Source organism: Panthera tigris, chromosome E3 (genome assembly GCF_018350195.1).
Source record: "Panthera tigris isolate Pti1 chromosome E3, P.tigris_Pti1_mat1.1, whole genome shotgun sequence".
Taxonomy (NCBI): domain Eukaryota; kingdom Metazoa; phylum Chordata; class Mammalia; order Carnivora; family Felidae; genus Panthera; species Panthera tigris.
The window spans coordinates 18174332-18190077 of record NC_056675.1 but is presented as its reverse complement, the minus strand read 5'-3'; the positions used below and the strand labels follow the sequence as shown (position 1 = coordinate 18190077).

At 58.4% G+C, this 15746-nt stretch overlaps 2 protein-coding genes across 15 annotated transcripts; one reads left to right on the top strand and one right to left on the bottom strand.

The window, feature by feature from the left end:
* Positions 1 to 1644: 1644 nt before the first annotated feature.
* On the top strand, positions 1645 to 6837 carry DOC2A (double C2 domain alpha). 2 transcript variants are annotated; one of them, XM_042971449.1, is made up of 11 exons: positions 1645 to 1790; positions 2508 to 2785; positions 3154 to 3233; positions 3458 to 3532; positions 3655 to 3764; positions 5301 to 5427; positions 5512 to 5571; positions 5648 to 5811; positions 5919 to 6000; positions 6091 to 6187; positions 6289 to 6837. In XM_042971449.1, the coding sequence occupies exons 2-11, from the start codon at positions 2521 to 2523 to the stop codon at positions 6432 to 6434; spliced, it is 1206 nt and encodes a 401-aa protein (XP_042827383.1). In that variant the 5' UTR covers positions 1645 to 1790; positions 2508 to 2520; the 3' UTR covers positions 6435 to 6837. The 2 variants fall into 2 exon arrangements, with proteins under 2 accessions (XP_042827383.1, XP_042827382.1); XM_042971448.1 differs by having other exon boundaries at positions 5919 to 6187.
* Positions 6821 to 15735, bottom strand: INO80E (INO80 complex subunit E). 13 transcript variants are annotated; one of them, XM_042971457.1, is made up of 9 exons: positions 15072 to 15368; positions 14844 to 14914; positions 14562 to 14614; positions 11911 to 11989; positions 11698 to 11833; positions 11198 to 11314; positions 9187 to 9285; positions 8025 to 8130; positions 7339 to 7424 (listed from the first exon to the last, which is right to left on the bottom strand). In XM_042971457.1, exons 1-8 carry the CDS (start codon positions 15150 to 15152, stop codon positions 8065 to 8067), a joined length of 702 nt encoding a protein of 233 aa, XP_042827391.1. In that variant the 5' UTR covers positions 15153 to 15368; the 3' UTR covers positions 7339 to 7424; positions 8025 to 8064. The 13 variants fall into 13 exon arrangements, with proteins under 13 accessions (XP_042827384.1, XP_042827386.1, XP_042827385.1 ...); XM_042971455.1 differs by having other exon boundaries at positions 8025 to 8117; XM_042971450.1 differs by lacking the exon at positions 8025 to 8130 and having other exon boundaries at positions 6821 to 7424.
* Positions 15736 to 15746: the final 11 nt, after the last annotated feature.

The window sequence follows — 15746 nt, the reverse complement described above, 5'->3', positions numbered from 1 at the left end:
TGAAGTAGACTCCATGCGCAGCATGGGGCTCAATCTCACGACCCCGAGATCAAGAGTTGGATGACCTACCAACTGAGCCAGCCAGGCACCCCAACAATATTTCCATCTTAAGCATTTGCAGGCATACGGTTGAGTACTGTTGAGTATATTCACATGACTGTGCAGCCACGTTTCTCTTACTTTAAAATCACAATACTTAGGGAGGCCAATTGAGTGCTAGGCCTGCTTGGGGCCGCCTCCATGGCATTCCCTGGTGGGGGGTGGGGGAGACAGAACTGTACACAGGCATGACAAACCAGGGTGGTGAGAACTGAGTCTAAGATAGCACATTGGGAGCTAGGGGGTGTGGTGGGGATGCTCCAGAAAGGCTCCAAGGAAGAGGTGACCCAGGATGACCCCTGAAGGAAGGGAAGGTCTTCCAGGCAGTGGAGGTCCTGTGAGCAAAGGTCGAGAGACCTCAGGGATCCAGGTGTGTTCTAGGAACTGCAAGAACATTCCTGCCAGCCAGCCAAAGGTCATGGAGGTGACAAGATGGGAGAAGCCAGGGTCTTGGGCTGAATGGCCTTGACGGCCACCGTGAGAACTCTGAGGACTCAGTCTTAGGCAGGGATGGCAGGGTGGGGTTGGGGGATGGCGAGTTCGGGGCAAAGAAGAGCAAAGATCTCAGGCTGGAGTTTGACAGGCAGATGGCAGGGTTCAGGTGGGAAATGGCAGGCTGGTGTGGAGCTGAACTGCAAGGCTCAGGGGCATTCAGAGGGAAGCCGGACGGCCCTTCCCGCCTGATGGACAGAATCGGAGATGGCAGGGGGTGGGGTGAGGGAGGGTGGATCCCCAAGGGAGATGCCATCCCTGAGAAGGGGACCCCGGCCCTCAGAGGCTAGGGTGCGCCACAAGGAGAGACGCCTGAATGGCCACAGAGAAGAGGCTCGGACCTGTTTCCTCCCTCAGACGGTGAGGCTCCCCAAGCCTGGCTCGGGGACCCCCAGATCCCAGGCCAGCGACAGCGGGCGGATCAGATCCCCTCCCCCTGCCCACCCCTGGGTCACTGCGGAACTCTAAGCCCCGCCCCTACGGGTCTGGGGATGGGGGGGTCTGATTACCCACTCCCTCCCCGACACGCTCTCCGTGGGGGAGGGGCGTGAAGCTACTCGGGGGGAGGGGGGAGGAGGAGCGGGCGTCGCCATGGCAACCAGGCGGGTGGTCGGGCCCCGCAGACCCGGCCTGGAAACGAGGAGAACACAGGGCAGAGAGGGCCGCGGGCCCGGCGCGGGGGCGGGGGCGGGGGCGGAGGCCCGGGTCCCCGGGGAGTTGGGGAACACCGGGCAATTCTCGCTGCCGGTTCCCGGTGGCGCAGGGAGCCCGTGTGTCTCCGAGTGTGTGCATGCGAAGTTCTCCGGGGTGGGTTTGTGCATGTGTGCGAGCGTGCACACGTGGGCGCAGCGTGTGCGCGGGAGTGCCCGTGTGTGTGTGTGTGTGTGTGTGTGTGTGTGTGCACTGGCGTGCTCCCCTAAGTGTGCCCGGCGGACGGCGGCGGGAGAGTCCCGCCCCCTCCCCAGCCTCCGGCCGCCCCTCCCCGCCCCCCGCCGCCTGCGCCGGCTGCTTCCTCGCCTCCACCTCGCTCACCCCCTCCTCCTCGCACTTTCTCCTGCTCTCCCTCCCTCCCTCTCGGCTCTCACCACCGGACTCCGCGCTCTTCTCGCTGGCCGCCCCGGGAATCGCCGGCTGCCACCGCCCAGCCTGTACCCGCCATCCCCCCAGTGCTTGGGCACCTGTTGGAGGCAGAGACACAGGTGCAGAGGGCTGGGCCGCCGGGGGGCGTGAGGGTGACAGCGAGCGTGTGTGTTAGCTTCTGTGCCGACGGGGTGTTTAGCTCCCCGGAGGCTGCAATTTCTGGCTCCTCTTAGAGAGCCAGTCTCATGAGGAGACATCGGAGGCAGGGGTCCCGGGGTTGGGCTGCAGGGTTGGGGGGTGGTACCAGGCAGGCAGGCAGGCCGGCAGGCAGGTCCTGGGGCTGAATGAAGGGGCAGTGGGCAATGAAAGCCTAGAGGGGAAGGTGACACCCGGTCCAGAGGAGCTCCTGGTGCAGAGGGATGGACAGAGCTTAAGAGAGGTAGAGGAGGGGGCCTGTGGGGCTGCTTCCCTGCAGGCAGAGCCCAGAGGTGGGGTGGGGGGGCAGACGGCCGACCAGGAGGAGGGGCAGGAGCTGGGAAGATGACATAGGGACAATCCAAAGGCATGTGGGCATGGCTGAAGTGGCGCCAGGACTTATGGGGTGGGGGGGAGGGCTGGCAGGCCAGCCCCTGAGGAGCAAAGCTTGGGGTCTGGAGGGCCCAGGCCTCCTGCCTGCCCACCAGCTGGCACAGGCCACCCTCTCCCTGGACACCTGGGAAGGGAGGCCGGTGAGGGCCCCACCAACTGGGGAGGTTGCCGCCTGGCCCTCAGCCAGCAGACAGCAGGTATGAGGAGTCCGTCTTGGGCTCATGCTCTCCTGGACCTCCCTCCCGCAGCCAAGGGTGCTGCATGAGGGGCCGCAGGGGCGACCGCATGACCATCAACATCCAGGAGCACATGGCCATCAACGTGTGCCCCGGGCCCATCCGGCCCATCCGGCAGATCTCTGACTACTTCCCCCGCCGGGGACCAGGACCCGAAGGCGGGGGCAGGGATTTCAGGGAGGCCCCTGCTCGTCTGGCCCCCCTGGCCCTGGCCCCCCCTGCAGCCCTCCTTGGGGCCACCACGCCCGAGGAGGGAGCCGAGGTGGACAGCTACGACTCGGATGATACCAGTGAGTCTGGGGGCTTGAAGGGCCCTGGGACTAACGGGGGGGGGGGGGGGGGGAGGGTGGGGAACGCCTCAGGGCTGTGGAAAGGGGCTGGGGGCCCTGCTGGGCGCATTGGGGGAGGCAGGCCCACCACGGCTGCAGTCAGTGTGGAGGCTACAGTTTCAGCAAGGCTCAATATTCAATATTTCTGCTGAGACACTCAACCACCCACACAGCCCCAGTCACGGCCCAGCCAGGGACCCAGATGCGCGCACACACTCGCAGGCTGACAGACACAGCCGGGCACACACCTTCACCGCCAGCGCAACAGCCCGTCTGCCCACCGGTCTCACACACCTGTCTTCACACACTGACTCTTCCCTCTTCTGCAGCCGCCCTGGGCATGCTGGAGTTTGACCTTCTCTACGACCAGGCCTCCTGCACTCTGCACTGTAGTATCCTCAGGGCCAAGGTGGGTTCTCCCCGCCCCCCAAGCCCTGGCCCTGTTTGCCTCGCACCCTGGGAGGGGTGACTTTCCACCTTTCCTTCCCTGGGCTGGATCCCTTCTCCTTCCCCCTCCCCCTATCCCCCAGCACCCTTCTTCTTGACTCTCCACAACCACTCTGCAGAGGGAGGGAGGGAAGGAGAGAGGGAGGGCTGGGAGCCTACAGCCCTCTTCCCTCCGCTCCCCTGCAGGGCCTCAAGCCCATGGATTTCAATGGCCTGGCCGACCCCTACGTCAAGCTGCACCTGCTGCCTGGAGCCTGCAAGGTAACGTCCTCCTTCCTCCCCTAGCCTGACCCGGCCTGTGGGTCTGCCCCCAACCTTCCCCTACCTTCAGCCTCCACGGGTCAGGGGGACATGTCCTGAGAACGTTTGCCCCCACACCTCAGGCCAATAAGCTAAAAACTAAGACTCAGAGGAACACGCTGAATCCCGTGTGGAATGAAGATCTGACGTACAGTGGGATCACGGATGATGACATCACCCACAAGGTGCTCAGGTGAGCGCTCCATTCTCCCTGTTACCAAGGATTCCATCTCAGCTGTCCTCTGGGACAGCTGTTATTGGCACCTTCTTTGGTTGATCTGCCTCCCATTAAGTGCCTCTCAGATGCTCAAGAACAATCACGGGCTCCCCATCCCCTTCGGCAGTAGGCCAGAGGTTTCCCTGGCATTCCTGTTCCCCAAATACCTCCTCCTACTGCTGCTCCAACAGAGGACTGCTGTCTTCGGAGTGGTCAGGTTCTATGCTCCTGACCTTTGCCTGTTGTGTCTCTTCCATGGAAGGTGCTCCCCGCTTCCTCTCTCTTGGCCAGACTAAATCCCACTCAAAATTTAGGCTGTGCCTCTTCCTGGAAGCTTTCTCTGGTCACCGAGACCCCTCCTCAGAGCCCCTGACAAGTCAGACCTGTGTAGCAACCATGCTGTTGCCTGTGTCTCCCTAACATCCATCAGGACAGGAAACCTGCTCCATCACCCCAGGAGAGGGAGCTGTGGGGGGTGTAGTCCCCGACCTGAGTGAAGGGCAGCAAAACCCAGGCTTGGGAGACCTTTATCGGCGCTCTTGGCAAATTGGGAAACCAGGGGAAGGTTTGTACTGGGGCAGGCGCACAGTCAGGGTTGTGTTTTGGAGATCGCCCTGATGTTGGCTGTGAGGCAGAATGGAGGGAAGAACAGACCTGACTCCAGGAAGGCTGGCCCATCTTTCAGATGGGAGAGAATTAGGCCCAATAACTGAGTGCTCACTAGTGCTCCCAGCCCTGGGCTATGCGTCTTTATATTTATTTCCCTTGATCCCAATAGTTGTGGGAGGTAGGTACTCATTATCTCCATTTAGAGGTGGGAATTGAGGTAGAGGGAGCTTAAGTGACTTGTCCAAGGTCACATAGGTGGCCAGCAAGTGGCAGAGCTGGGGTATAAATATCCCTACATGACATAGCTCCTCGAGAGCATCAGGACAAAAGAAAGTGCAGGGGGCTGCAGAAGGGGACGCATGGAACTAAAAGCAACCATTGCTTCATGGCTGGGCTCCCGTATCCCTCCCAGGCTGGCTCCCCGGCTCCATGCAGAAAAGGACAGGAGCGTCAGAGGAGGTGTGGGATCCTTGTCCCGCTGCGCAAGGCTGCTCAAGGCCCTTCTAGCCCTCACATACTGAATCTGTGACCCACATCCACCAGTGCATGCCCTGGGCACATTCAGTTGGATCCTGTCCCCAGGCTCTTGAGTGGAGGCAGTGGAGGGTAGTGGGCCTCAAGATCTGAGGGCTTCCTACGGTGGCGGCGCAGGTCCTGATGGACCGGGGATGGCCTGGGCAGCTGGAAAGGGAGGGGTGGAGGAACAGGGCAAATCAAAGCACCCTTCTCAAGCTCTGGGCCTGGTGCTCACCACACGGCCCGTGAGACAGGCGAGGCGCAGAGTATTTAGGGTACAGCTAGCACTGGCTTCAGGTGCTCAGACTTTGGTCGGAGGACCCTTCTCTTCACACTGGAGCAGGTTCAGGTACGCCAGGGGGCCCTGACCCTGCAGTTCCCTGCCAGGATCTCCGTCTGTGACGAGGACAAGCTGAGCCACAATGAATTCATTGGGGAGATCAGAGTACCCCTCCGCCGCCTCAAGCCTTCACAGAAGAAACATTTTAACATCTGCCTTGAGCGCCAGGTCCCGGTCTGTGTGGGGCTGTGGGGTGCCGGGTGGGGGGAGCGGGCCCTGGGGAGGCCAGTTTCCAGAACCTTCTCTCTGCCCCCTCAGCTGGCTTCACCCTCCTCCATGTCAGCAGCGCTGAGGGGCATCTCCTGTTACCTGAAGGAGGTGAGGCACCTCACAGGGACCGCATCTGGGTGGGGGGTGGTGAGGATGCAGGCTGACCCCTGCGTCTGCCCCACAGCTGGAACAGGCAGAGCAGGGCCCCGGGCTGCTGGAAGAGCGTGGGCGCATCCTGCTGAGCCTCAGCTACAGCTCTCGGCGCCGGGGGCTGCTGGTGGGCATCGTGCGCTGCGCCCACTTGGCCGCCATGGACGTCAATGGCTACTCCGACCCCTACGTCAAGACGTGAGCCCACCCCTCCCTCCCCAGGGAGCCTGACCTCTGCCCCATCCTCCCCCGGGGCCTCTCCTGTCCCTAACCGCCCCACTCCACTGCCACCCCCTCCTCGGCAGGTACCTGAGGCCTGACGTGGATAAAAAATCCAAGCATAAAACGTGTGTGAAGAAGAAGACTCTCAATCCAGAATTTAACGAGGTAAGTGGGGCAGGGCTCAGAAATCAAGGGGGGCTGACGCTCGGGACAGGGGCCAGGGCCTCAGGGAAGATGTGGCCTGCTCTGCCCCAGGACTTCTTCTACGAGATGGAGCTCTCTGCTCTGGCCACCAAGACCCTGGAAGTCACAGTCTGGGACTATGACATTGGCAAATCCAACGACTTCATCGGTGAGGAGGGAAGCCTGCTGGGTGGCGCTGATGGGGGTGGGGGGGGCGCAGACCGGCAGTGAGATGGACCCTGCTTTTGCCTGCCTCTCCCTGCTTCCCAGGTGGCGTGTCCCTGGGGCCTGGGGCTCGGGGAGAGGCCCGGAAGCACTGGCGTGACTGTCTGCAGCAGCCGGACGCAGCCCTGGAACGCTGGCACACCCTCACCAGCGAGCTGCCCCCTGCGGCCGGGGCTCTGCCCTCGGCCTGAGCGGGACCACACCTGCCCAGCACAGGGCCCCCCCCCACCCCGGGGCCAGGTCCAGTACCCAACCTTCGCACGAGTGTGTTGCACGTTTACACGGGGTGGAAGCCCCGCCCCCCACTACCTGTCTTATTTTGTGAGAGTCTGCGTGACCGTGGGTCTGTCTTCTCGTGAGGGACCGTGGAGATCTATATTCACATATGCAAACTTCCTCCTGCCTGACTCGCTACTACGCAAATATGCAAACACCCATCCTGTGCACACCTGCAGGGGGCTGCGCTCCTCTCTCCTGCCTCTCCAGGCTGCCCCGTCCCCCTCGGCCCGCAGGGAGGAGGGCGGATTGGGGGGGGGGTTTGGAGGAGGAGAATGTTTCCAAAAAAGAGGACGAAAAACAAAAAAGAGCCACTCCTTTAATACAGAATCTTCGTTAAAAACCAACCAACCAACCAACCAACCTAGCCCTGTACAGCTGCCCTTTTAAGTGGGGGGCCACTGCAGGGTCTCTGCCTCTTGGAGAGGTGGCAGTGCTCCTGGCCACTCATTTAAATAACTGTCCCCTGGGTGGGGCTGGGATGTGAGGGCAGGGCCTGTGCCCTCCCCAATGGGGACCCACCTTCCAGGGGACGTTCGTGCATGTTTACGCCTTTTCTGATTGTGTCAGTGGCCGCAGCATGGCAACTGGGCGTCAATAAACGTCTCTGCGGAAGCTGGGGGCTCGTGTGTGCTGGCATCGGGCACGGGGCAAGGGCTTGGCCGGGGGTGGGGGTGGGGGTATCACTCCGGGATGTCGATCACCAGGTCATCATCCCCGTCCAGGGCATCGTCCCCGCTGCCCGCGTCGCTGAACATCTGCCGAGGGACGGCGCTGAGGATCGTGGGGGGAGGCATCTTGGGGGGCGGCAGTGGGGCCAGGGCTGCCCCCACCCCAGCCCCAGAACCCCGGCCTGGGAAAGTCAGCGGCCCTCCCACAGGGCAGTCAGGCGGTCCCACGGCCATCTGCAGCAGGGGGAAGAAACACAGGGTGGGCTTGTCAGGGAGGCACTGGAATCCAGGGGGCTGGCAGTGCCTCCTAAGGCAGTTCTGGGGGATGGGGAAGGGGGCAAAGGTTCATTCAAGGGGTAGTGGACACAGCCGGGCTGGCCAATGCTGGAATCAGGGGCCTGCCCCACCTCAGCCCCTTGAGCCTCGAACCAGCAAGTGCCTGGAGGTGAGGGGTGGTGATGGAGGTGGTGATGAGGGTGGTGGTGGTGAGGGGTCTTACAGAAACCAGGAGGGGAAGGCCTGGCCCTTCCCTCTCCAGGGAGGCACCTTGGCTGCCCCTGTGTCGGCACTCACAGCCAGTCAGAGTCAGCCTCCGGTACCTGCCTGCCCGCCCGCCTCTGGGCACCCCAGACCCCACTTTGCCAGCACTGGCCTCCTCTCCTCCTCTTACTTCGGGACTCACTGGTTAGGTGGAGGGTGTCCGAGGTTCTGCCCCGCGCCCCCCCGCCCCCCCCCCCCACCGTGGGAGGTTTCTACCTCTTATATCTTGGATGGGCCCCTCCTTGGGATACCCGCAGCCGCTGGCCCAGGCCAGGCCCTCCTCTCACAGCTCACCTGGGCTACGGTCCCAGCCTCCTAACTGGACTCCCTGCCTTCAGCCTCTCCCAGAGCCAGCTCTTCCTCCACACTGCAGCCAGAGTGAGCTCTCTAAAACACAAACCTGAGCACGTCACTCCTCCACACAAGGGAAAGGCTCCTCGCTGCCCTTGGGACAGGTGGTAAGGCGTGCCTGAGAACAGGCCGGTCCCTCCACCTGGAGTGCCTTTTTCTATTTACCAAAAGTCCTGCTTTGTCCTCTGAGGCTGAGAAGTGGCCTCTGTCCTGCCCGACCCTCCAGCCTCACCGTCGCCGGATGCCCTCCCCACAGAGAGCTCTGGGGGGGGCGGGGGGGGCGGTCTCACCCTTTGCCCGTGGGCACAAACTGAGCACCTGCTCTGTGCCAGGTGATTTCCATGAACGGTCTCTGACCACTCCGAACACCCTCGAAGGGAGGGGAGGTCATGGGCCAGAAGAGGAATCTGAGACTTGCAAAGGGAGACTTTTAAGGCACAGGGCTCCTGGGACCCCAGTGGGCAGTGTGTCCCATCTGGCCCCAGGTCGGTGTGGCAGGAAGCGCTTATATGTGTCTTTACGGTGTCCCTGGGATTGCTTTCACACCTTCAGCCCTCAGGCTGCTGTCCTTGGGGTGGCGGTGGCTTTTACCTCCTGGTCGGTGCCTCCAGGTACAAGAGTCTGCTGGGACCAGTGATAGACAGGAGGCCCAGCTCCATGAGGAAGCCTCCTTCCTCTGGCTGCCACCACTGGATCCCCACCCTCGTCCCCACAGCCCACACCTGCTTGGCCTTACTCAATGGCTGCCTCTGTGTGACCGAGAGCACTCCTGTTTACCCACAGCTTACCAGGGACCGTGCACTGGGCTATGTGTTTTCTCTTCTTTAACTCACTTTATCCTACACTAACCCCACTGAACAGAGAAGAAAGTCGAGGCTCAGAGGGGCAAATGATTTGCTCAATGTCACAAGGTGGGTGCTTGGAGGACCTGGGACTCAAACCCACTCTGTCTGACTGAGGCCAGGGCTCTTAACTGACCTGTTCCTGTCTTTGTGCCTGTCTCTTGTCTCCTCAGACGAAGTCACCAGAAAGTTCAGTGACCCCCCCACCCCTTAACAGGACATCCTGGCTCTGGATACCCAGGCCTTCTGCGGCCCCACCTCACCCTGTCTTTCCTTCCGACGTCCTTCTCTCTTCTCACTCCTGCGTCAGCCCAAACAATATTCTCACCATGTCTCTCGTCTTCCTTCCACTCCTGCTCAGCCTGCAAATTTCCAAATCTCACTTTCCCTGGGCCCAAATATGACCTCTTCTTGGAGGCCTTCCCCGACTTATCCCTTCCTCCACCACAGCAACAGATCCCAGCCCCTCTCTCAACCAACCTTCTCGCGCCGGTATGATCAGAACTTAGCTCTTCAGGACCCAGCACTTTAGAAAGCCTCAAACCGCCATGCCACACCCCTACCCATCCGCTCCAGGCTTCGCTGACCCCTGCTTTCTCCACCATCCTGCCCTACAGATAAGAAGCAAAATCCCTGCCAAGGAGATCGAAGGGCCAGCATTATCACGCATTATCTACCCATTTCTCAGGCTCAAGACCCAAGGTCACCGAAGGAGTAAGAGACACAGCTGAGATGTGAACTCCAAAACCCACACTCCTAATCGCCACAAAGCGACCTTTCAGTTTGCTCCTGGCTCCAGGGCCTTGTGTCTACAGTCTACCCACTTTGAAAGCTGTCCTGCCCAGTCTGAATTCCACTTGGATTCAGAGCTGGGAGGGCACTGTGTCCTCTGTGCCCCATCTCTCCTGGGGCTCAGTGCACAGGCCTCTTCTGTTCTCCATCCACGTTCTCACCCAATAATCGCGCCCGCCTCCACGCTGATGACTTCAAAACGCGCACCCACGAGCCCCAGGCTCATGTTCCTCTGTTGTCTGGCTGGCATTTCCAGCCAACATCTTGATGCATCCACAACCAAACTCGTTTTCCCTCCCAAAGCTGCTCCTCCCAGATCTCCTGGTCCCAGAGAAAGGCTAGCCCACTTCTTCCCTGGCTCGGGATCCACACCCTGGACTCGCCCTTGCCTTTGCTCTCTCCCACAGCCTGTGCTGGTCTTCCCATGGCTCAATCTTTGAAATCAATCCAGCAGCCACTTCTCAGCGGCTCTACCCGCTTCCCCGCAGGAGCCTCCCCGGAGGTCTCCCCAATTCATCCTGACCCAGCCCCTCCCCAGTCCACTCTCCACACAGCAGCGAACCACGTAAACTGGAGCAGATTCCATGGCTCCCCGCTTTATTCGCAGCACAAGTAAAATCTTTACGATACCCGGAAAGCTCTCCACAATCCTGCCCCTTGGTTATTTCTCTGATCTACTCACTCCCCCACCTACCCCTCCTTTGCCTCCGACCACACCGACCTCCTTCCTGGTCCCTGAACAAGCCAAACACCCACCCTCCACGGGGCCTTCGCGCTGCCTGTTCTCCCTGGAACACTTTCCCAGAGAGCCGCATGGCTGGTTCTCCTTTCTTTTAAGCCTCTGACCGAATACCGTCCCAGACCAGACCCCCATTAAGTACCCGCTCCTATCTACCCTGGAGTTTCCCATGCTCTTCACCTGGCTCCATGTCTTAGCACTGCCACCGATTTATCGGGTCTATTTTCCCCCGCTCTTGCTAGAACAGGGATTTCTTGTCTCTTTTGTTTACTACTGCATCTGCAGCACCTAAGACAGCACCTGGTACATAGTTGGTGCTCCAGAAACCCTTGTTCGTCACTCATTCATTTACAGATGCAAAACTGGAGATCTAGAGGGTCAGAGAGACCTGCTCACGGTCACGTGGTTTTTAACTGGTGCAGCCTTGACTGTCCACAACTTTGCCTGTCCCCTGGGACTGCCTGGCATCACAGAACAGCTATGAAAAACGAGACTGGCCTCCAGGAGTCTTCACTCTGAGTCCCACAAGGCTGGTCCTACCCCTCATTTTTCTCCTCACCAAGCCTATGGGCCAGCACTTCTCTGACCTGGCCCTCGGCGCCCGGCCCTGGGTTGGGCCCCCAGCAGCCCTAAATCAATCCCTGGAAGTTTTTGGACCGGCCCCAGCCCCTGTCTTGAGCCTCCCTCAGCTGGCTGTCCTCCTGCCATCCTGGCCCCTCCCTAACATTCCCCAATCAGGGTACCTTGAGTTTCCGGGGCAGGCGGGGCCGTTTCTCCCGCTTGGGCCTCAGGGGGCTGGGCTCGGGCAGCTGCAGGGCCAGGTAGTCGGAAGGGAATGGGGGGTAGGGGGGGGAAGCCAGCTGCAGGCAGGAGTCAGGGGGATGGAGATGGGAAATGGAGTGGATGGGGTGGGGGGTGAAGGGAAGAAACGCAAACAGGAGGAAGAATGGAAAAACAAGAGATGGTGATGAGTGTGGCTCCTGAGAACAGAAGGGGAGGGGACAGCAGCAGGACTTTGTCCTGAGCTCTGCTCTCCTCAGTCACGTCTGTCCCCCATTCCTATGCCAGAGAGAAGCGGGCAGCCGCGACTCACACCCCTCCAAGGAACGCTTGCTGGTCACACCCAGACAGACGCCCCCAGGGCTGGGCCGGCCTCACCCTTCATGAGGCCCATCTGCCCAAACGATGCCCACCTTCTTCCCAGGCATCTCACTTATACTTCCCACCCTTGACCCCAACTCACCGAGCTCAGGTATGGGGAGGGGGCCCCCGAGGCCTGAAGGGGAAACCCTGTTGAAGGAGGCAGGGAGAGGCTGGAGGGGGAGGGGACACCCCCCAGTGGAGGGCTTCTCTTCCTGGAGAAAGGACAGGGGAGGGGGCTGGTCAGAAGCAGCTAGGAAGCCCAGGTACCCGCCCTACCCTCCACCCCCAGAGAAGAATGATGGCTTCTTCTCACCTCTTGGGGGCTGGCGTGTCCGACAACTTGGGTGTTCCCTCTGTCTCGCTGTTATCTGAAGATGCAGTGGCATCTGAGTCTGTGAGGGGGGAGGGCTGATCAGTGGGGCAGCGGGGGGAGGGGGGTTCCAGTCTACCTCAGAGAGGTGCAATCTCAACTCTATGGAAGGGGCCCAGGGAATCTGACTCCCCAGATGGCACATACACGCTATGCTGGGAGGCCCACAGCCTCTCCAGCTTCCTGAAACGTCCTTGACAATGGACTTCCTGACTGGACTCCATCATAACACATCTGTCAAGCACTTAACTGTGTGCCAGGCTCTGAAAGAGTGTTCTGGGTCACTGCTACTCCCTGTCTTCATAACCAACCAAGGGGGAAGACGAGGGCATCACATCCATTTTCCATAGGAGGCCACTGTGGCTCAGAGAGCAAAGTGTAGAGCTGGGACTTGAACCCACATCTCTGACTCCTTGACCACTTTAGACCACTGGCCTTTATTAGGTCGGGCCACCATCAAAATCACCTCTAAGCAATCTCACCTCTCCCTCCACCCACTGAGTACTTCAATTCCAGAATGATCTAAAGGTAAAGTCGATCACGGCCTTCCTGGTGACGTTCCCCACTGCCTGCAAGCACTCGGAGTGCTTCTTAATCTGGTCTCAACCTACCTTTCTGGTCTCCCAACCAAACTGTACTATCCACATCATGCCCACCTATGTTCTCAAAAAGAAATTCATCTCTCGGTTCGGTACTTCACCTCGAAGGCCCACGGTTCATTTCCAAATAACTGACAGGCGCACCTGTGTGGCTCAGTTGGTTAGGCAGACAACTTCAGCTTGGGTCATGATCTCACAGTCTGTGAGTTCGAGCCCCCACATTGGGCTCTACGCTAACAGTGTGGAACCTGCTTGGGGTTCTCTCTCTGCCCCTCCCTACCTCTCACACGAAATAAACTTAAGAAACAAAAAAACCCCTGAGACCTGTGATCATATGCTGTTCCCAATTTCCCTGCTCAGAGAGATCCTTTAGGAAACGGATTAAATGCTACCTCTCTGGGAAAAATCCTTCTGGAATCCTTCAGGCTCAGTTAATTGCGGGCTCTCCCACAACTCGCTACTCTCACTTGTCATGGTTTTCCTCACACTGTGTTAAGATGTGTCGTGTGTGGGTGTCTCCCTGACCAGACTGTGGGCTTTTCCCGGATAGGAGTGCTGGCTGACAGCTGTGGCTGTCACCCCTCAGATTCACTCCACTGTGACCGTGAACTTGCTGGTTTTCTCATAGCTCCTGTCCCGAAGTCCCCCACAAACAGCAAACTAACTGGAAGATCTCAGGAAAGGAGTAGACAGACAATGAGAAACAAGAATAAAAAGCCAAACGTTTTGCCTTGACCTACACGAGCTGGCTCCTGCCTGTTTCTCTGATCTCACGCATCATCCGCCATCCTATCATACATAAACAAATGGGCGGCGTGTGTTCCAATAAAACGTTACAAAAGCAAACAGCCTCGTTGACTGTTGCTTGCCCACCCCTGCTCCAGACCAGTGTTTAAAGGCACCATGGGGAAGAGGTGACCGTATTTCAAATGAGTTACATGGACCGGACCCTGGAACGGGACCACAAACGCCCACCTTTATACTTTTTCAAACTGTGGGTCTCAATCCATTAGTGGGGTCATCAAGTCAATTGACTGGTTTGCAACCAGCATTAAGTTTAAAAAGAAAGAAAGAAAGAAAGAAAGAAAGAAAGAAAGAAAGAAAGAAAGAAAGAAAGAAGTCTACACACCAACAGAACAAATTGTATACAATGATCTTAACACTGTTTCATTAAATTGTTTTATAAGTAAGTATGCACGGGGGACCTGGTCTGATGTAATGAGTCCCAGGCTCAAAACAAAGTCTGGAAACACTACATGCTTCAGCCCTGCTGCTCTCCAGACAGCCTGGTCCGTTCTTCCCTCTGCCTTTGTCATTTCTTCCACCTGAAAATCTCTCCCTTCTATCTTTCCAAGATTGATTTCTGCTTCTTATCTCGGTCTCAGCTCAAATATTACTTCCCGAAAAAGGCTTTTCTTGAGCACTGTGGACGCTCCCTGTCACCTGCTTTTACACGGTCTGCAAACTAAGAATGGCTTTTACATTTTCAAATGGTCGGGGGCAGGGATAAAAAAAATGCTATTTATGACATGTGAAAATTACATGATATTCAAATTTCAGTGTCCATAAATACAGTTTTATTGAAACACATCCAAGCTCATTTATTTACAGATCACCTCTGGCTACTTTTGCACCACCACAGCAGAACTGGGTAGCTGCAACAGCTCTGCAAAACCTGAACGATTTATTACCTCGTCCTTTACAGAAAAAGCTTATCAACCCCTGCTCTGCTCCAATCACTACCATACAACCCTGATTTTATTCCTTTCACATCTGAGACCCTAGCTGCTTTGCTTTCCTATCACCCTCAACCAGAATGCGAATTCCACTGTATCCCCTGTGCAAAGCAATAAATGCTTGAGTGAAGGATAACCGATAGATTTAAGAACCACCGGAGGTTTTTATCAGCCTCCGCAGCCTAAAAGGAGGGGCCCAGGAGGCTTGCTGAAGTGCCAGGAGCCATGTCCTCCAACAATTTTTCATGACCTTGCTCACCAGAAGAATCTTCATCCACGTTCTCGTACTGCAGAAGTCGGTCTAGGAGGAAACTAAGGGAAGAGGCGGGGAGAACAAGAGTGTTGGTTGCCATCTCAGTAACATTCTCCCGGAACCCTGTCCCGTCCAGCCGTCCCGTTGGATCCTTGCAACAGCCCCAAGGAAGGCGCCATGCATTTGTGGCCTAATTCCAAGGACAGGGTCCGAATGTAGATCCACAAGAGCCACATCACCCGCAGGCATTCCCCTTCCCCCCACTCCCCCACCCCCACCGTGTCCCACCTCTTATCCCGGGACACCTTCAGCAACTTCCTCTGCGCCTTCCTCAGTTCCTCCTGGAAGCACTCGTGTTCCTGTATCACAGGCAAGGTGGGGCGCTGAGCCAACGGCCACCCGTAAAGACGCCCGGGACCTGGGGACAGCTCACTCCACTCCCCTTCACACGTGGGTAAACTGAGGTCCTACAGACTCCAGGCCTCACCCCCCACAACCTCTCACGCCAGCACTCACGTAGATGAGGAACTTGAGCTTCCGCTTCAGGTTCCGGTACTTCTTCTTGTAGTCCACTTCGCCGTCCGCCGGCCCGTTCATGACCTGCCGCGGGAGCAGTGCCCCAGCAGTAGTCGGGCGTCCCGCTACCCGGAGCCTGCTCAGCCCGGGTTCTCACGCCTCCACTTCCGGAGACTCCGCAAGGCTGTGTCCGCTGGGACTACAACTCCCGGCGTACCCTGCGCCCAGGGATCTTAACCACAGGGGCTGCCCTCTTAGGGAACACCGGCAAAGGAACGTTGCTTCCAGGGGCTACGCTGAAGATGGCGTCGCAGCGACGCGATGAGGTCATAAAGATGGCGGACGACGGAGGCACGTTTACTGATTCCAGATGTGCTTAGCAATCGGAAGCCGCAAGACTTGCCTCCAGGGATTCCTAGTTTTCAGGCGAGGATATCCTTTTCCATCTGTCTTTCGAAATCACAGTCGCCTAGCTAGGGCCTGTGACCACGAGAGGAGGCAATGTCGCAGGTTGATTACGTTACACCCAAAGGTTGCGGGCGCCCAGTCGGTTTCTAACGAGAACTTGAAAAAAACGATTGGTCCTAAGAAAAGGAGCCGCGAGACCCTCCAACTACCCGAGGAAAACAAGTTTTGTCTGGCAAAGTTCTCGGTCCAAGCGACCCGCCACCGACC